The following is a 15,360-nucleotide window of genomic DNA, read 5'->3' as shown; positions in this document are numbered from 1 at the left end:
GTTTCTTTGTTGTGAAGCAGAGCATACGCAATGAAAATGTTATTTATGCAAAACCAAACAATTACCAGGGAAAACTAGTACAATTTCAACATAAATCAGATTTTAATGAAACCCCATACAGTGAAATGTCCAAAAAAAAGTCCTATAACTGTTGCATTTTACACGTTTTCACAAACTCACCCTGACAGCATGGTGTTGAGGCTGATGCTGGTCTGCATGACGATGCTGTGTCGTGTCCACTATTCTTAAGAAATTTGTAAAGAAAATAAATAATTTTTTACAATGTGCTTGGTTTGGCGAGGAGGATTAGAGCCTCATGCGGGCCGGTTTTGGCCCAAGCTCCTTATGTTTGACAACCCCCCGATATAAAAACTCATGAACAGGCTCTATTTCTGCACTTCACTCTTCCGAAAACTGAGGTATAATGACTTTAACCGTAAATGCTTAGTATAGTTCTTTCCATAGTTCTACCACGATAAGAAAAAAAAAATTCTGATTAACACCTGAATGCATCTCAGTTATGCCAAGCAACAGGGAATCAAACCTAGATAATGTAAAAAAATTAACTAGATTGTCAACCATTATCCAAAAACAGACATTTGCTGAATTGGAAATATCAATATTTTGGTTCCGCTCTCGTATATTCGATATAAAATCAATAAGAAGTCGTCCCCACTGGTACAATCACTGATAACAATCTTTACTGAGAATCAGTTTCACTGTACAAGCCGATATAAATATGCATCCAGAAAACTTTGCGCATACAGTTAGTGTTCAGTAACTCGACGACTAATATGCCAAAGCTGTACTCGAGGATCTCAATGAGGGCAAAAATGGAGAGAGAGAGAGAGAGAGAGAGAAAACAAAAAAAAGATTTAACCACCAAATTATTTAAAACATCACAAATCAACAGAAAAATAGAAAGTCATGACATTGCTTCTGCCACACTAAGTAGTACAAAAGAGCCCAGGCTGCAGTAACACGTGGCAGGAGGGGAGCAGGTGAGTGCAGGTTGAAGCCAGACTGTTTTTACTTGGCAAATTGATTGAAGTTCACACGTCTCACCAAGAAGAACAAGAAGCAAAAAATGGAAGTGGATTTCCTACAAAACGTGAGTGAGTGAGGGTTTTCTGGGAAAATAGTAGCTTGAAGCGCCAAGGTGTAGTAGAGAGGCAGCAAATTCACTTCCTTTTAATCGATAATTCAACTTAGTGTGGAAACTTAAGACTGGACGAGTAAAGTACGTTTTGTCACAGGGTGCATTTCTCAAAGAGAAGATGAGGCGTAAACCAAATTGTAGCCGTCCAGACATTACTGCAGCCGTCACGTCTCAGTCCCAGGCTTGAAAAGGCGTTCGGCGTCGGGAGCTCTCGGCCAAGGCTTCAGGTGGGAGAGAGGAAGATGGGAGGAGGAGGAGGAGTGCAATCGCTGGTCAGGGGGGGGGGGGAGTGGAGTATGGGAAAGTGGGGGCGGGTCAGTCACAAGGCTTCAAACAAGGGGGGGGGGGGGGGGGGGGGGTCAAAGGTCAGGGGTATGTACAGAGGGAGTGTCGGCCTTTTACTGCCGACTCTTCAGGGAGTCCACCAACCTGCAGGCCGAGAAAAAGCAAACAGTTCAGCCTCGGTAAACACAAAGAGGAGATAATTCAACGTGTCATAAAGTAAACACGAGTCAGAGCTGAAGCAAGCCGCTTGGACAAAGACCCTCACGTAAAGGTTCACCCGCTTCCCGGAACACTTTTCATTATCAACTTGTATTTGGACTCTAAGTATTGCGGCGCCTACCACTCCATTCCTTCATCCAGCCCGTGGCCCTTCAGGGCCGAGGTCTTGAAGATCTGCCACTTCCTGTCCTTGAGGGCGGGGAGGCCCAGAGCGTTGGCCACCTCGGTCGGCGTCATGGCCTGCTCCATGTCCTGTTTGTTGGCAAACACCACGAGGATCGCCTTCTTCAGCTCCTCTTCCTGCACAAATCCACAGGAAGGCCAAATAAAACACTGACATTTAGAGAGAAGACTTCCAGGCGTCAGGAATCCGTTTTGGCGCAGGCGAGTGACACCTGATGTGAAATACTTATATATACAATCCCGTCACACTTCTCACTTGACAATCGGTGCATGTATGGGAAGTGGAAGTGCTTCATATGCATGATGTCAATGTTTTTGTCATTTGATCACTCAACATCATTTCTACTAGTTTCCAGTTGCATGGTCACATGTGCTTCGCTCAGAACTTCAAAAGAACCAACTGCTGAAGGACACTTTCATGTTTTCACAACGAGGCTTTCACGTGCAGAATTAAATCCCGTGTTGAGATGGCGAACCGAGTCACACACCTCCAACATGGCCACCAGCTCCGACTTGGAGATGCCCATCCTGTCGCGGTCGCTGCTGTCCACCACGTAGATGACTGCGTCTGTGTTGGAGTAGTAACACCGCCAGTAGGGCCTGTGGTTGTGAAAGAGAGAGGAGGGTTAATAAAGAGCAAGAGATTGGAGATTATATACCAGCAATTCAAGCTTTTTTTATTCCCAAACAATATGAGAATAACTGATGGAGAAGTAAAGACAGCAGTAAGTGTTTTACCAGATTAGGCAATCACTACATTCTTGTAATGAATCTGAACTCTTGAATTCTCCCTTTAAAACATCCAAAAAGTAGACATTTCCACACAGTTAAACCTTGAGAAGGAATAACAATGACTTGTTTATGCTTTTAATTTGAAAGTTTTGTATGCCTGATTGTACCACTAATAACGTAGAAGAGGTCATGAGAAGTTGAAAATGCTTTTATCACATCATGATGAACAATGTCAGAATTTATATGGCATTGAATAAATTATGATTTAATCGTCATCGACTGCTTATATGGAAAAGAAAAGAATTTCCAGAGTTTTCATCGCATGTCTCGGGGCTTTTACCTTATACTTGTCTGTCCTCCCAGATCCCAAACCTGGAACTTCAGGTTCTTGTATGTGACCGTCTCCACATTGAAGCCGATAGCTGGATGGAGAAACAACAAGAGTAAATCCAGAGATGCAAGACTGATGAGTTTTTCCTCCCCCGAGCGCCGCAAATTATTCAGTTTGTAACCAGTTCGGGTGATGCAGGAGCTTTGAAATGTTGAGCCGTGAGGATCTAGATAACTAGAATAAATAAAGGCCCATTTCTGATATGCATCAGTCAAACGAGCTTTTTCACAGTTTAACTTTTCAAATTGTCTGCAGCTTTTTCCTGCCGTGTTTTGACTCTCACTCGGTCAAAATAAGTTGGAATATCATCAGTCGCTGCTGAACAGAGCGATCCCGACGTTGAACACCGGTGTACTGCAGCTGGATTAAGATAATTTCTAACAGCGAGTGAAACTTGCTCTTCTGCCAAACAGCTACGCTTTTCTTTTGTCAAACCAGTCATGTGTCAAAGAGGAATGTGGAGCAGAGCAGTTTGTAATCAGTGGACCAAACAGCTGTAAGCAAACCTAAATGTTCACTTCTTGTATAGTCGCAGGCGTTCACAGATTTCACCGAACTGCATACCCATCGCAGGGAATCCACAGGGAGGCACGTCGCTTTTCAAACTGACTTGATAGTTCTTTATCAAGCTTCCCCTTTTCTCCTCAAGGGAAATCAACATGTTTCATTCCATCTAAGATTATCTTTGAAGTCACTTCTGCAACCGTTGTAAAGTGCAAACACTAAAAGAACACGAGATGTACACAAAAACCACATCTGACTGAACGGGAGTCGTGTACAACAGAGACCCAGAGGGAAGTGGTACGTACTTGGAATTGTGGTGACAACCTCCCCAACCTGCAGCCTGTACAGAATTGTGGTTTTTCCCGCACCGTCCAGACCCAGGATTAAAATCCTCATCTCTCTGGTGCCAAACAGACCATTGAAGAGACTAAAGAAAGCACCTGGAAAAAGACAAAGAGTGTGAGAAGTGCTCGGGAAAGAGACAGTGGCCTCAGAAAACGCTTCTGATCATGAGCCGACATATCAAGCATAGTCTTAGTTTGGCAGCTGAATGGATTTCCTTATCAGCTCTTGATTACATTGTTGAGTCCAATAATGACCGATGATCAGATTTACAGGAGAGCCAATCAACCGCTTTAGAAAAGCGCTGCCAAGAGTAGCGTGTTAGTCAAGAGTAATAATATGAACATGTTCTTTAAAAATGACATACAGAAGACAAATTCAATACCTTTTTCACACTTATTTTTTAACTCTGCAATCCCTTGAACTACTTGGAAAAGTCTGGAAAGGCACTTTTATGATATACAGTGACAGCTCGGTAAAATACTTTGAAAATGACCAAGGAAAAGCAACAACCTCGTAAAAATACGATTATTATTGTTGTAGTTGTTGATCTTGGATGATTTAAAACAAGAGGCATGCTCAATGTTCTTGTTTTTCAATGGCGTCTTGTAGGCCTAAAGTCTGGGTACATCCACACATGTACAGTCCCCAGCAACACACAACAATAAGATCAACACCGAAAAGGCAACATGTATTGATTTCAATGAGATTGACAGCCATAACGACGAAAACGTCAAATATAGAGGAGAAACGTTCTTGTACACCTGCATGATTTAACTCTGGTTAGCTTAGCATCAGTGACAGTCATGTTGATATCAGGACTGGATTAGGGGTTGACATGTTTTGATTAACAATATGTATAACAACAGGAAATAACGAGACAAGATGTAAAACTGGGACGGAAAACACCAAAACCCCACGGCAGAAATCCACCATGTAAATAGCAACAGTTAGCCATTAGCCTAGCTGGCTGCAGTAGCATTGGCGTTCACTAAAGAGGACAGAGACGGAGGAATAAATCGGCGTGAATCGCGTTACACACAGTTACGAAGGATTGCGTCTCCTGTAGACTAAAAGTGGGAAAAACATACCCATTTCGAAGGGACTGCGGTCTTTATTTCCCCAGCAGAGAGACAGACGGCTCGGACGGAAACACTCTTCCGTCTGGTTGACGTGTCGCTTGCCGACGTCATCACAATGGCTCGTGGAGTTCGCTGTGCAACATTCGCCAAATACAAATCAATCGAATAAAAGTTAAAACGATCTCATAGCTTCTTGAACTAATAATTTGAATAAACGTTGATGTTCAATACCTCTATTGGGTTTTACTCATTTTTCTAGTGCTTCACAAAAATAAAACGCTAATGCTGCAGACGAGAATATAGAGTAAATGTAAAACTATAAAATCTATTACAAACAGAATATATGTCACTCAATAGCCAGGATAATTATAAAATCTGATTATTAAATATAGGAGAAGGGGTGGGATACATTTTTTCCTTTATTTATCTTTTTCACGAAAGTGCGACTTGAGAAATTCAGCCGGACACCGTGGTGCAGGGTGCGTTCAAGAAGCCGAAGCAGACTCTCGTTCACAAACGTTGAAAAGGAGTCGCTCTCTTCCAACGGGCTGTGACAATAAAGGAGTGGCGGTGTTGAACGCAGCCCGCATCAGGCGAAGGAGTTGCCCTCTTTTAACAGCATCAAATTTATGAGCCGCAGACAACACAAAGATTTGAAACGCGTTAATGTAAAAGCACGATGCAGTGAATACTTCCAGAGAACTTCTCGGTTTGTCCTGAGTTTTGTTTTTGTTTTTTGGGGGTTTTATTGCGGATGGACCTGGTGCCCCTCGGCGGAGGCATCATTTGCAACCCGCGGTGAGACCGACGAGGCGGGACCGCTGACAGGATGGTGGAGCGGTCAGACCGAGCTCCTCTGCTGGACTGGGAGGAGGTTCCGTCCGCGGAGAAGCCCGGCGGTGCAGCCCCGGCGCCGCACGCCAGGGACCGGCTGGCGAGCCCCTCGAACAGCCGTGCCTTACTGGGGTGCTCCGCGCCCGGGTTTGGCTGGAGCGGCGGGGGACCGGGGGGTCCCGCGGCAGACGCCTCGTCCGCGACCTGCATCACCCCGGCGGGCACGGACGGAGCGCTGCCCCCCGATTCGGACGAGCACCTCTCGGATTCAGGACCGGGGGAGGCGTCGCTGGAAGACAGGATGGTGAAATGGGAGGAGAAGGATCAGATTGTGTCCGTCTTTGTGGTTACATTCAACACCAGATCAGGTGGGACATTAAACATGTGCTATTTTAAATCTTTTAAATAGAATATCGTGCTCAGAGTCGTGTCTGATGCAGTCTATCCACGAGTCTGACGCCCTGGTCTGCAGACCTCTCTCCGACAGGTGTGGCTCTTTTTTTTTTTTTTTTTTTTTTTTTTTCTTCTTCTTTTTTTTTCTATCCTCCCCCTGACCAGATCATAAGTTTACAGACATCATTAAAGGCCACGACGTCTGCTGGGAGGCAGATTACAGAGCCGACATGACCAAAATGTCAGGATGAGTTCAGCTCAGATCAATCAGCCGGTGGTTTCTGCAGAGCTCCTTCATACATTTTTAATAAGGTGCACATTTGAAGATGGGGTGAGACCCCCCCCCCCCCCCCCCCCCCCCTCGTTAAACAGTTGCCAGCCAGGTTAAGCCACCCTGAGGGCTCATCACGCTTAAGAATAGTGAGACATAAGGCTTCGACGTGATGGAGGGAGCCTGGTGTCAATGCAGTGCAGGGTGGAGCTGGACACTTTATGGTTTTGCAGCATGTCTGGCTGACAGGAGCTCAAGATGAGCAAAGGAATCTACACATCAACCTGGATGTTATGTGCAATACATACAGTTGTAATGGATTTTGAGCTCCCCGATAAACCCAAGACTAAATGTTTCTTTAATTTAAAGGTACTGTATGTAGGATTCAAGTAATGTCACGTGTGTCCTCTGGGTGGTGGTATTGGTCACTATTCCTCAGAGTTTCCGTTGTTCTAAAGTCTTTTACTGATCCTTACATTTTTAGCACATGCTCAATGAATTAACCAAAGCAGGAATTTCCATGCATTCGTCTTATTCATTTATCTACAGCTACACTAATCGCCAATCTACATTCACCAATGAATTAAAAACTTGTGGACTCTGAACCCATTTAGGCACAGAGAGGACATACAAACCCCCAGACGGAAAGGCTCCTGCTTGGAATCAAACCTGGACTTTCTTGAGGTCTAATATGAGTGCAGAAACCTTCCGTTGCCTTAGAATAATTGAATCTTAAGAATTTCCCCCAGGGATTAATCTATTACTTCTGACTCTGAATGGTAACAAGCAGCAGTCGTGGCGTCACAAAGCAAAAGCTTCCGGTTTAGTTTTCTGTGCCAACAAGCAAAGAGAAAGATGTACCGACACAGTTTAATAGTAGAGTTAAATCCTCACAGGCTGCTGCAGCTGTCAAGAGAGGCTGAAACGCTTGTTTGGTGTTCAGCTTCAGGTGTTTTGTGATCTCAGTTTGATGACCCATCAAGTGGCTTTTTTTCTTTTCTCTCTCTCTCTCTCTCTCTCTCTCTCTCTCTCTCTCTCTCTCTCGGCACAAAGTCTGCAGACTGATTTTTGACTGATAGGAGTGAAAAACACTACGGCTGAGTCACCTCCGGTGTGTCTCTGCTCCCGTCAGACTGCATTCGCCCAGCTGCCGCTCTCCCGTCATCTGACACATAATGAATTCTCAAGAAATGAAGTCTGCATGAATAAATAAAAAAATAAAAAAAAAAATAAATTACAAAGGTATATAAATAAGATCTGTTCCTGTGTTGGTGTCTGGGGTTTATTATGTTCTGTCTGTGCTGTGATAGGAAACATGCTGGAGTGGTGTCTGCCCAAAGACATGGACCTGGAGGGAGTGGAGTTCAAAGCCATTGCCAGCGGCTCCCACCGCGTCAGCACAGACTTCATGTAAGTGCAGAATCCCAACGAGTCTTCAGCGAAGACAACAGCAGAGTGAAGGAAGCTGGCTTTACGTATTAAAATGCACCACCATGCCGTCCCCGTCCTGCCAGTACCGAGCGATCGCAAAGTGTTGCCTGGTGAAAACAGGGGAGGGGAGAGAAGAAGAAGAAGAAAAAAAATGCACAGCCATCTGGCAGCGTCTTTGCTTCTCATGACTCATGGCCTCATCTGTCTCCCTTCTCCCCTCCACAGATACTTCCGGAAGGGCTGCTACTTTGGCCTGGCCTGTTTCGCCAACATGGTGGTGGAGAGCACCGTGGAGCGCGGGGCGAGGATGAAGTCCGTGGGCATCCTGTCCACGTCGTACACCTTGCTCTACCGCTACATGAGCTTCCTGGAGCACCAGGTCCGGTAAGACGACACTCTGAAACCGAGCGGGGCCACGGCGGTCAACTTTTCACTTCACGTCTGAAGTGACTCTGGAATGTTTTTTCCACTTGCAATAAAATGTTTCTGTGCTTATTAGACACTTTTTTTTATTTGAATTATCCGGTGTTGATATCCAGTCTGGAACTATTAATAATATTCCATTCATTATATTCATACACTGCTTCATCCAGGCCAGAATCACAGTGCGCTGGAGCGTCTGTCGGTCCTTGAAAATCAGTGGTGAGGTGTCGTTTAAGTAGATTACATGCAAATGATCACTTCCGTTACGTTTTGTCATTTTATTTTGAGTATGTTTGCACATTTACAAAAGAAAAGCATTTAATTCCATCCAGCTTCACAGTCTGCTGTGTGTCAAATGATTTATTTTCTTTAAAGAATCTAGGAAATGTTCATTTAAATCATGTTTGCAAGTTTCTATTGCACCATTCAGACAAAAGGCAATTGACGCTGCTTCACAGAGAAACAAAGGAAGCACATTAAAAGAAGACGATTACGAGGTATAAAAAGGATGTTTCATATTCTACAAGTAAATCTGAGACGTATTTCGTGGACTGGATGTGGAAAGAAATTAGAAAATGATTGGAGACACATACAGTATTCTTCAGCTTGCTCTTTTTTCTTTTTTATGTAAATATTTACAGAAAATAAGTTGTAATTGCAATGTAAAACTTATATTTTAATATTTTTTTGACCAAAAACTCAGTTTGGCTCGTTTTCTCAATCTCTTCTTCTTTGGTAGAATTGGCTGTCGATAGATTACAGTACTTCCACCTGAATTTGTCATTTGTTTAAGATGTTTCCTGTTTTTGATTTGAACTTTAAACAGTTTCTCTGGGTCTTTACTTGCACGTGAAGTTGTTTATCTCTCCAGCTCTGTCTTTGCTGGATTGATTGGATTGTGTTTTAGTGTGATTCTCTCTCCCGATCCAGATGTAATTCAGGTTTTCCTCAGAATGTGATGCTTTGATGAGGTTGATGTTCTCGGGTGGGGTGGGGTGGGGTTGGGTGGGGTCACAGTGGGGCTTTGAGCTGAGCACTACCATCAGCATGCTCGCAGTCACTCCTGCGGCCGATGAGACTCTTATTAGTTTTCCAGATATTAAGTCATAAACTCAGGCAGCGGACTCCTGTCACACTTCCTCCTCGGTGGCTCGTTGGGCTCCTTCCTCTCGATGTGCTGCCTCTGTTTCTCCTCTTCCTCCTCCTCCTCCTCAGTTCCCACACTCTGGCCTGTCCCGGGCCTCCAGTCATGCAGCGATCACGCTTTGCGCTCATCATTCCCCGCGTAGCTCGCTCCACTTTCTCCCATCTGCTGACTGCCGTGGTCGTAGTCTCTCTCTTACATAAAGGACTCGCTGTTGGTCACAAGGTGATTAAGATAATTCAGGAATTTATTTTATGGATACTTTCTCCTCTTTTCTCCCGCTTTCTTCACGTCTTCCTTCGCTCGTCCTGTTATTTGTTTTCTCCTGACATTCGCACATCAAGAGAATTTGTTGGTTTTGCAGGGAATTGTTAATTATAGAACTGTATGGTGGGGAGTTTTGGGGCGTGGAAAAATAAGTGTGAGCTTTAAAGTTGTAAATAACTTTAGCAAAAAAAAATGCAGAGGTGTAAAAGTCAATTTGTGTAAAAACACTGATAAAAGTTAAAGTACTGATTCAATTACTCCCGTTGAGTTAAAATAATAAAGTTCTGGTTCTGAACAAAAAGTAAAAACTTTCATAACACAATGAACTTCTTTTGAGATATCTTGAGCTCAGTTAAATCCAAATCCCTGCTCTGCCTTTATCTTGGTTTTACCCGCCAGCTTGGGTAGAATAACAGTTTAATATTAACAGAGAAAAAAAACGTGCAAAAATAATCTATCGAATTATTACAGCGGCAAAGAAGTTATTTGAGGATTTTGAAGAAGTTACTTTAGGAAGACCAGAGGTTTTTGGAGGTTAAAGGTCAGCACAGCTTTGTCTTTGCAATTGTCCAGAAGAAATGATGGTAAATAAGTAATAAGATAGTTTATGTAATGAGGACAAATTATTCAATGTAGCTTCTACTTTGGATAAATGATTGGATGTCAAATCTTTGCTTTAATGAATATAAATGGCTTTGACTTGAATCGCTTAATGTCTGTACTGTTTGACGGTTACAGAGAAGACATTTTCAAATATTGCTTTACATCAAATAAAGCTATATTCTGTTGGATCTGTTGATAGGCGAGCACCAATCTGCATTTGGGAAATTTAAATGTGTGAATTAGCTGGAAATTCACATCTTTTTTTTTTTTTTTCTTCTGTCATTTCCAGTGATGTTTTCCAAGCACTGGCATGTGAAAAACACTCCTTCTTTACAGGTGTTACTTCTTCTTTTATTTACTCTTCATTTGCAGGATTAAACACACTGTTGAATACAGAATCTGATGCTGTAATCTGTAGGCCTTTCATTGTCTGGGAAAGAAAATGGGTCTGCTGGTGCCCAGAAATGTTAAAAAAAAAAAAAAAAAAAAAAAAAAAAGATCTTTTGTTTTGTAAATTTTTGCTCAAAGTCATTATTTTTTTTGGTATAATGACAGCAAACAGTCAGATAAGATACAGACATGATCGCTACGTCTTCTCACAACTGCTCCTCGCAAAGCGTAAACTAAAGTCAGCTATGAGGCGACTCAGACCGAACCGGTTGTGTTGACGGTCTGCAGCCCAGCTTCCTGTTAGGACGGGTTGAAAAGAGCGCAGTCTAGAGCACTGGATAATTGAAAGACGATAAGGACTTCACAATGAATGATCAAACTACAATATCCCCCCGCATGTTGTGTTAACAATAAAGTATAAATATCCTGCGAGATGGCGGTGGCCACAGGGCTGGAGCTCATATTAAAGCGGCCGTTTCCAGGCTACAGACGAGTTAATTTGTATAACAAAGAGCAGCAGCAGCAGCAGCATATCTGCTGTTTCCCAGCACTGTCTGCATTAATTAGTGAACGTTAACCCCTCGTGCCCCACATTTACACTTCACCCGATGCCCCCGCCCCCCCTCCTCATTTACTCTACGGTGTGATTGTTTACTTCTCCGAGGAGAGCCGGAGGTGCGCTTGCATATGGGCGGCGTGTGAAAAGGCAGCGGTTGCCATGCGCACACCAGGATGTTGCTGCTGGACCGAGCGCCAGACGTACCCGAGCGTGCGGCCTGTGTGAAATTCGCACGTGTGAAATGTACCAAGTGGCGCATTGTGTCTGGTGGGATTCCAGCGGTTGTGGTGACATGCTGGTGTTACGGCGCATCATATTGTAGCTGCAACTCTGATGTGCATCCTGTGTGTTTAGTGAAGCCCGAGGGCCAAACCCGGCCCGCGAGAGGCTCCGTTCTGCCAAACGCCAAACCACCTAGCAAATTGTGAACATTTCAAAGAGAACTGCAGACACACACAAATACAAGTTATTTGGACATTTCGCTGTCTTATGCACCAGAAGGTTTCATTAAAATTAACTTTATGTTGCGATTGTAGTCAATTTTGATGGTAATCTTAACATTTCCATCACGCGTACGCTGCGCCACAACAGAGAAAAACTTTAAAGTTTAAATATAAAGGTTATTATGGCACTATTTTACCGGTCCGGCCCTCTCAAGATGAAATTGGGCTGCATGTGGCTGCTGGACGTTGTGAGTTAGTTCCCTCTATAGATTTAAAACTCTGCTAGAGCAAGAGTCCTTGTGCATCTCCGTCACATCTAGGATTTGGTCTCTTTAAATCAATGCGTCTTTATTTTTGCATTTGAATGTATTCACAATATTTAACTGTCGCACTCTCTCGCCTCTCCCTGTGGGTGAAACGAAAAAGATTAAAAATAAACAAAAGTGTGTGTTTTATAACTTCTATTGACATTGCGTTATCCTTCTATCACCAGGCTCCAGCTTCAGTCCCCAGGACACTACTCTCCCCTGGAGGCCTTCTACGAGGACAAGAGAGCACTACTGCCCCCCAGTGGAGACGGTGTGGTTACTGCATGTCCAGCAAACGCCTGGGGTGCTGCGATCAACCACTGCATGCACCCTGAGATGAAGGTTGGAGAGGCCTTTGCACTTTGAGAAGTACATGTTAAAGTTAGGAGAACATCACCTGTTGATGATCTTGTTTTCGTAGTTTCTCGCTCCGTGGTTGATATTTTAGTGCCACATAATGTTGTCGGTTTTTTTGTTGTGGTTTTTTTTTATGAATTAAATTTCATGTTTCTCCCATGTGGACCAGATCACCCACCCTGCAGGCTGCATGTCTCAGTTCATTCGCTTCTTCGGGGAGCAGATCATGGTCCTGTGGAAGCTGGCTCTCCTCCGCCGACGCATCCTCATCTTTTCCCCTCCCCCGGTGGGAGTCGTCTGCTACAGGGGTGAGGAACATTAAACATTGCAAACCGAGGATGTCAAACATAAGGCCCGTGAGCCAAAACTGGACCGCAAGAGGCTCCAATCCGGGAAAATCACCAAGAAAACTGTGGAAAAATGTCAACGAAAATATTGATTCTAATTTAAATTAGTAAAAGATGCAAATCTACATCTTATGTGTTCCATGAATCTGCAGGTTATATTTTGGATTGACGAACCCACACACGTTAAACACACATCATCTGCTGTCTGTCTCTTTTCTAATTCCTCCTCCTGAACAACCCCCCCCCTCCCCTTTTTTTTTTTTTTTTTCACCTCTTAGTGTACTGCTGCTGCTGCCTGGCGAACATCTCCATCCCCGGCGTCGGCGTGGCCGTGCCCGAGTTCCGACCTTTCTTTTACGTCAATGTCGCCGACATCAGCGCTCTGGAGAACGAGCTGTCCTACGTAGCGTGTGAGTGGCCGCTCAACACGTCGACTCCCGCGAGGCTGGAACCTGTAGGCCTCGGCGGATTAAATTCTGCGCGTTTCAGGTACGACCGAGAAGATCTTCGAGGAGAAGAAGGATCTGTACGACGTGTACGTCGATAATCAGAATGTGAAGACCTACAGAGAAGGTTTGAAGCCGTTACTCCGCCTCAGTACTGCCGACAGGGAGAAGTATCGCAAGCTCACTGAGCAGAGGTGAGACTGTCGAAACATTAAGACTGGCTGTGCGTTTGAGATAGAAAATTATAGTGCTTTTCTGTGCGCTTCTACTGACAGACTAAAAACGGGCCTTAAAGGTTAACTGTTCACTTTAAAATTCACCGTACTCATAAATATGTGTATGAGATTGTCTGTTGGATTGCTGACATGTCCAGGATGTAGTTTGCCTTCCCTCATAGTCAGCTAGGATCAGCTCCAGCCCACACGACTCTAATTTTGCGAAACAAAAAAAAGGATAAGAGACGGGTGAAAAGATGCTTTTAAGTCATCATGAAGGTCTGTTATCCAATATATTTATATTCACTGGATTTGTATGGAACAGATTTTGTTCGACAAGAAACCTAATTTGAACTTTGAGAACTGACGCTGAGTCACAAATTAATTCATATTAGTTTGAAATAAAATCAGAATTCAAATGAATCTGAAGTTGACATTTCTAGTTTGCCGTTTTATTTCGCTCTTCGAGATTAAAATGTCTTGACATGAAACTGAAAAGCCAAAACAAATTACGCTTCATAAAGTTGTACTAGTGCATCACATCAACAGATTTCCTCAGATTAAACGGACGCCATTTATATTCACGACCTCAGTAGTACCGAAGCGTTTTATTCTGTAAGTTGCCAGGTTGAGGTGGGTGCCGGAAGAAGAAGAAATCAATTATAACAGGAGAAAAACCGAGGAGCAAAAACCGGGTTAGAATTTAACCAAATAGCCAGTCTACTGGCAATGTTTTTAAAAAAAAAAAAGAAAAAGAAACCTCATAACCCGAGAGATAACTGTGTGATTAGACGGGTTCCTAGATTCTCTAATCATGCAGTGAAACCATAGACCTCCTCCCATAACTCCGTGCACTAACTTGATTTCCACGCTGTTGCACGTAGGCAGATGTTGCTGTACTCGCAGGAGGAGAACGGAGACTGCGTGTCCAGTGAAGAGGATCTCTTTATCCTGTGAGTACAGATCGATTCATTAAGTCAGCGAGCATGCGGAGCCGCAGCAAATGATTAACCGCTGAACCCAGAGCAAGAACGTCTTTGTCTTCTTCTTTCTTTCTTTCTTTTTTAATCTGGGAAAGAAGAGTCTGCACAGTGACGGCTTAATGCTAAATCCAAGAGTTAATGGGGCTGGCTCGAATTCTGTGATGGCTTCACTCACGATACTGTCAAGATTTCTGATATTAAACAGAATAAATTCAGAAAAAAACAAACCGTCTTAATCTTCCTGCAGGTTTTTCCTGGAGCAGAACAACAGGATTTTCCAGACACTAAGCGAGGTGGCGGGGAGCCCCGACCCCATGGTGACCCAGGAGAGCGTGAGGGCCATGGGCCTGGACCCGCATGGCGACAGGCTCTTCCTGCTCCACCTGCTGGAAATCTACGGCTACGACACGCTGCTGGTGTCGGAGCAGCTCTGCTGCAGCTGAGAGACGCCACGGGGCTGGCTGCTCGGTCTCCGCGGGGTTCTCTTCAAGCGAAGGCTGCGTGAACTGTGAGCGCCGCGCTGCTGGAGCCTCCGCACGCTCCCGTGGAGACACTTTGTGTTGTGTAGCTCCACGTGCTGCTTTTCTCTGCTGTGGTTCTGCTCCTTTACAGCAGCACCGCGGGCCTCAACTCTCCCCGTGTGACGATGGAGCCCTCAAACTTCTGGTTGGGAAACAGACGTGTGAAACAAAACTGTAAGGTGGACCAGGACTCTATGGGGCATCCAGTTTAAGTGATTTTCAATGAAAACTTGTGCTGAAAATCAGTATGTATGAAAGAGAAGAAAACTACATGTAAATAGTCTTTTTTTTTTTTTTTTTCCCTTCTTCCCATCTGTTTTATTTTGTGTTCCGTGTGTGATTATAGAGCCCAAACTCTCTCGCTCTCCTTGTATCAAGTGCTGGATTCAACCATCCAATTGTTTCAAGCCTCTTATGTCAAAATCAGGGCCTCTTTTTTTTTTTTTTTTTTTAATATATATATATCTTTACCAACAGGTCAAACTGCCTTCGTCTCAAAGAGAGCCATGTCTGTACTCATCTTAGTTT

The 15,360-nt window shown here is 44.0% G+C and overlaps 2 protein-coding genes across 2 annotated transcripts; one reads left to right on the top strand and one right to left on the bottom strand.

Annotated features, from left to right (window-relative positions):
- Nucleotides 1-84: 84 nt before the first annotated feature.
- arl1 (ADP-ribosylation factor-like 1) lies at nt 85-5,005 on the bottom strand. The gene is made up of 6 exons (XM_080492459.1): nt 4,907-5,005; nt 3,779-3,913; nt 2,919-3,000; nt 2,335-2,446; nt 1,785-1,963; nt 85-1,588 (listed from the first exon to the last, which is right to left on the bottom strand). The coding sequence occupies exons 1-6, from the start codon at nt 4,908-4,910 to the stop codon at nt 1,558-1,560; spliced, it is 543 nt and encodes a 180-aa protein (XP_080348585.1). The 5' UTR covers nt 4,911-5,005; the 3' UTR covers nt 85-1,557.
- Nucleotides 5,006-5,726: 721 nt separating this feature from the next.
- Nucleotides 5,727-14,754, top strand: LOC308126994 (DENN domain-containing protein 11-like; the record flags this gene model as incomplete). Its single annotated transcript, XM_080491723.1, has 9 exons — nt 5,727-6,099; nt 7,706-7,805; nt 8,052-8,210; nt 12,149-12,305; nt 12,490-12,628; nt 12,946-13,077; nt 13,157-13,307; nt 14,213-14,281; nt 14,559-14,754. The coding sequence occupies 9 exons, from the start codon at nt 5,727-5,729 to the stop codon at nt 14,752-14,754; spliced, it is 1,476 nt and encodes a 491-aa protein (XP_080347849.1).
- Nucleotides 14,755-15,360: the final 606 nt, after the last annotated feature.

This window comes from Lipophrys pholis, assembly GCF_963383615.2.
Source record: "Lipophrys pholis genome assembly, chromosome: 22".
NCBI lineage: Eukaryota > Metazoa > Chordata > Actinopteri > Blenniiformes > Blenniidae > Lipophrys > Lipophrys pholis.
Note: the sequence above shows the minus strand (reverse complement) of the source record. Positions and strands in the feature narration are given on the sequence as shown.